This window comes from Macaca mulatta, chromosome 3 (assembly GCF_049350105.2).
Source record: "Macaca mulatta isolate MMU2019108-1 chromosome 3, T2T-MMU8v2.0, whole genome shotgun sequence".
Taxonomy (NCBI): Eukaryota; Metazoa; Chordata; class Mammalia; order Primates; family Cercopithecidae; genus Macaca; species Macaca mulatta.
Window position 1 is genome coordinate 78,888,565 of NC_133408.1, and position 4,811 is coordinate 78,893,375.

The 4,811-nt window shown below is 43.5% G+C and overlaps 1 protein-coding gene across 1 annotated transcript; it reads right to left on the reverse strand.

The window, feature by feature from the left end:
* Positions 1-1,746: 1,746 nt before the first annotated feature.
* Positions 1,747-3,539, reverse strand: LOC694593 (enolase 1-like). Its single transcript, XM_015133565.3, has one exon. The coding sequence runs from the start codon at positions 3,436-3,438 to the stop codon at positions 2,134-2,136; it is 1,305 nt and encodes a 434-aa protein (XP_014989051.3). The 5' UTR covers positions 3,439-3,539; the 3' UTR covers positions 1,747-2,133.
* Between the last annotated feature and the right edge of the window lie 1,272 nt (positions 3,540-4,811).

The window sequence follows — 4,811 nt, forward strand, 5'->3', positions numbered from 1 at the left end:
CTTAAGGTTAAATAAGACCAAGCAGTGAAGCACTCAGCATGTTGCAGAGTGGTACACACACGGCAGGGTCTGGTGTTTGAATCACCACTGCCTTATCTGGAGACCTTGTCCTTTTTTTTTCCTGGACTGCTCTTTATCTCACCTTTCCAATAAAAGAAATGAAGGGAAATAACATGAGAAGACAAGAAAAGAGAAGAAAACAAAAAAAGGAAAAGAGAAGAGACAAGACTCAGTGGTGTTTTCCAGAATGGCCTGCAAGGCCAGAGGTGTGCTGGTGGGTTTGAGCAGGATTAGTAGGCAGCTGGCTCAGAACATGGTCCAGTGACAACTTTCACATGTTGCTAAAGCACCTACCTCCTAAGGAGAAGGCAGGTACTTGCTGGCTTGTATTTTGCTTGCATTGTGTGAGGTCTACCAGAGGAGAGGTGGACACCACGAGCTCTGCTTCCACAGCCCCCAAGTCTGTTCTCTGAATTCTTGTTGATCAAAGACTCAAAAATATCACTCTGAAGGTCAGATTCTTCTTAGCCTGCATGAGGAGCCTCTATATCTTAACTAAGTCCTAGATCCAATGATGTATAAAAGCAATTAAATCACGTGAAGACCTTTGAATGGCTCTCATCCTATTTGGAGAAACAGAAAAGTACATGGTGACCTTAGTACAGAGTGGAGCTGCAAGCTTTCTTGGAAGGCACCCTGAGGAGGGTCACAGTCTCTGGAGGTATGGGAGATCCAGCCCAAATCATAGGCAGGAAGCCTGACATTTTGCAAATGCACTGAGTCACTCCATAATGTTCTGTGAACTTCCTTTTTGAATTTTCTGGATCTGCTCTCTACAGTTCCTAAATTAACAACCTACAAGCTAGCTTCTTCATTCCCCTTTTGCTGAAGGTATCTAGTCTCATTATGTCTATTTATAACAACATAACATCCTTCTGTGAATGAGACTAATAATATAAAATGTATCAAAGTCATGTCCAAGGACTGCAGGGCATATTAATTTGCTTCCATGGGTTTTAACTTGGCAGTTCCCATTAACATTAATGGGATTATTAGGTTAAAATGCAACATAATGAACAAAGAATAGTTATTACAACAGGCCCAAACAATTCATGTAAGAAACAAAAATTCCATAATAATGCATATTGCATGTAACCATTAAAATACGATTACCATACCATGGAGGAGAATTTTTATTATTCAAAAATATGTTCATAAATTTGGAATGCAGGCTGGATCCTAACTGGTCACCAAGCCCTGTGATGGTAATAATGTGAGGCTCCTCCCCTTTGTGGTGGTTATTGCTAAGGGGAAACTCTTTCAGTCCCAAGGAGAGCTCATGAACAATAACATCTGTTATTTATTACTACCAAAATGAAAGTTTTATTTTCAGAAGATGAAACTCCAAGCAGAATGATGCTAAGATAGGTAAAATTTGCAAACTAAATTATTTCCAGACAAATCAACCTCTGACAAAAATTATCCTGGCAATGTATCAATAAAGATCACTCATGCAGTTAGAAGCAATGCAAAAATGGCTTATAAAAATGTGCTCTTCCCTGAGTGCCTACCTCATATTTAAAAAAAAAAATTGGTACTGCAAAATTAGCATCCAGAATAATTGAAATATATATATATACACACACACACGTGTATATATACACATACACACATGTATATACACATATATACACACACATATACATACATATATGTATATAAAGTCTATTTTTCTATCTGTATGAGTTTATTTATTTATTTATTTATTTTTCTCATGGGTCACTGAGGCTTTTTATTTTAAGCACAAAACCACCGGGCATCTTGCCTGTGGCCACCCCGAAGATGACATGAGGCTCACATGACTCCAGACACTTGGTGGAAAGTAAGGCGAGAAAAACAGTGATTTGGGCCAATTACAGGACGGCAAAGCTAGAGCTGCCAAACAAGGCTCCGGGGAGCTTGGTTCTGTAGAAGTTCTAAGGAAGCGGCACGGACTCCACGGCGGTGGGTGAGGGGCGCTAACTAGCAGGGACCCCTGCAAGCGTTGGTCGGGGCCTCGAGCTGCCCGAGCTGACACAAGGGGAGGGGTTCTATTTAGCCAACAGGTCACCGAAGGGCTTGCCTGCCCACAGCTTACTTGGCCAGGGGGTTTCTGAAGTTCCTGCCGGCAAACTTAGCCTTGCTGCCCAGCTCCTCTTCAATTCTGAGGAGCTGGTTGTACTTGGCCAAGTGCTCAGATCGGCAAGGGGCACCAGTCTTGATCTGCCCAGTGCACAGCCCCACAACCAGGTCAGCGATGAAGGTATCTTCAGTCTCCCCAGAACGATGAGACACCATGACACCCCAACCATTGGCCTGGGCCAATTTGCACGCCTGAAGGGACTCGGTCACGGAGCCAATCTGGTGGACTTTGAGCAGGAGGCAGTTGCAGGACTTCTCGTTCACGGCCTTGGCAGTCCTCTTTGGGTTGGTCACTGTGAGATCATCCCCGACTACCTGGATTCCTGCACTGGCCATGAACTTCTGCCAAGCTCCCCAGTCATCCTGGTCAAAGGGATCTTTGATAGACACCACTGGGTAGTCCTTGATGAAAGACTTGTACAGGTCAGCCAGCTGATCAGGTGAGATGTACCTGCTGGGGTCATCGGGAGACTTGAAGTCCAGGTCATACTTCCCAGACCTGAAGAACTCGGAGGCTGCTACGTCCATGCCAATGACCACCTTATCAGTGTAGCCAGCTTTCCCAATAGCAGTCTTCAGCAGCTCCAGGCCTTCTTTATTCTCCAGGATGTTGGGAGCAAACCCGCCTTCATCCCCCACATTGGTGGCATCTTTCCTGTATTTCTCCTTGATGACATTCTTCAGGTTGTGGTAAACCTCTGCTCCAATGCGCATGGCTTCCCTGAAGTTTGCTGCACAGACTGGGAGGATCATGAACTCCTGCATGGCCAGCTTGTTGCCGGCATGAGAACTGCCATTGATGACATTGAAAGCCGGGACTGGCAGAATGACTTCAGAGTTGCCAGCCAAGTCAGCGATGTGGCGGTACAGGGGTACCCCCTTCTCAACAGCACCAGCTTTGCAGACGGCGAGGGACACCCCCAGAATGGTGTTCGCACCAAACTTAGATTTATTTTCTGTTCCATCCATCTCGATCATCAGTTTATCAATCTTCTCTTGTTCTGTGACGTTCAGTTTCTTGCTAACCAGGGCAGGCGCAATAGTTTTATTGATGTGCTCAACAGCCTTTGAGACACCCTTCCCCATATAGCGAGTCTTATCATTGTCCCGGAGCTCTAGGGCCTCATAGATACCAGTTGAAGCACCACTGGGCACAGCAGCTCTGAAGAGACCTTTTGAGGTGAAGAGATCAACCTCAACAGTGGGATTCCCACGAGAGTCAAAGATCTCCCTGGCATGGACCTTGAGAATAGACATGGTGAACTTCTAGCCACTGGGTCTCCTGGCCTAGGAGAAGAAGCGGCAGGTGCAGCAGACACCGAGGTGAGTGTGAAGCCAGCGAGGTCTGCGAGGTCTATGCGCTCTGGGTCCCCACACCTACTGTCCTCTATCTGTATGAGTTTATAAAGGTGGTCATGATAAACTACTACAGACTGGGTGGCATAAATAATACAAATTCATTTTCTTACAGTTCTAGAGGCTGGAAGTTCAAGATCAAAATGTTGACCGATTTGGTTCTCCTGAGGCCTCTCTTTGGCTTACAAATGGTCCTTCTCACTCTGTCATGTGGCCTTTCCTCTGTGTGTGCTCATTCCTGAGGTCTCTTCTTCTTACGAGGACACTAGTCCTATTGGATTAAGGCCCACACGAATGACCTCATTTTGACTCACTCACCAATTTAAAGACCCTATCTCCAGGTACAAACACATCCTGAGGTGGTGCAGGTTAGTACATCTGCTTATAAATTCGGTCTATAACCAACTATCTATCTGATTTCTCTCTTCTCTCTCTCTTTCTTTCTCTCTCTCTCCCCCTTTCATTTACCTAGTTTTCAAACCTGTTGTTCTTAAACCTGGAGAGCTATAAAATTGATAGTTCTTCTTAAATAAAATTGATATATATTTGAAAACTGCTGACTGCATTTTCATCCTGACCTGTCTTGCTTCCAGCAATGGAAACCAGTCACTTTCCCATCTATAAGGCAGAGTTTCCAATTTCTACTCTGGGATTATTGTGGGTATTTAATAATTTAATGAAAACACCTAATTCTGGTCCACAGATAGTCATCAATGCTTGCCAGTTTCTTTACTTTTATATGTACTGTTCATTCAGATTAAAGCAAAGGGACAATTCCACTGATTGTCAAATACAGCTTTAAATTTACATTGTATGGGAAAATTTTCCAGATGACTGAAAGAGCCAGTTTACATTCAGCAGCAGTTATAGACATTCTGAAAAATGAAGGAATAATTTGTGCAGACAATAGAAAAATTAGTGATAATCTGACAAAATCATAACAAAATCTTGTTTATAACAACATATTTTACTCCATTATAGAAACCACTGTTGGAAAGAGTTTGTCTTGTTATAATCAGGGTTGTATTTAATTCAAGCCATTCATTTATACACGCATCACCTGACATATTTTGCCTTCAAAGTAAAATTAAAGCAATGAGAAAACTGCCTACTTTTATCCACGTGTAAGCTTTAAATCTAGAAAGACAGCGTAGTGACTCTAGAGGTGGCAGTGCAGTTGATGAAAGAGCCAGACGTCCAGGGTACAAGTCCTGACTTTTCAATTCACTGGTGTAGTGACATTGAGCAAGTTTCCTCCTCTGTGTTTCGATTTC

Bases quoted from the DNA above. Each gene is read 5' to 3' on its own strand.
- LOC694593 (XM_015133565.3), bottom strand. From the start codon at position 3,438: ATGTCTATTCTCAAGGTCCATGCCAGGGAGATCTTTGACTCTCGTGGG.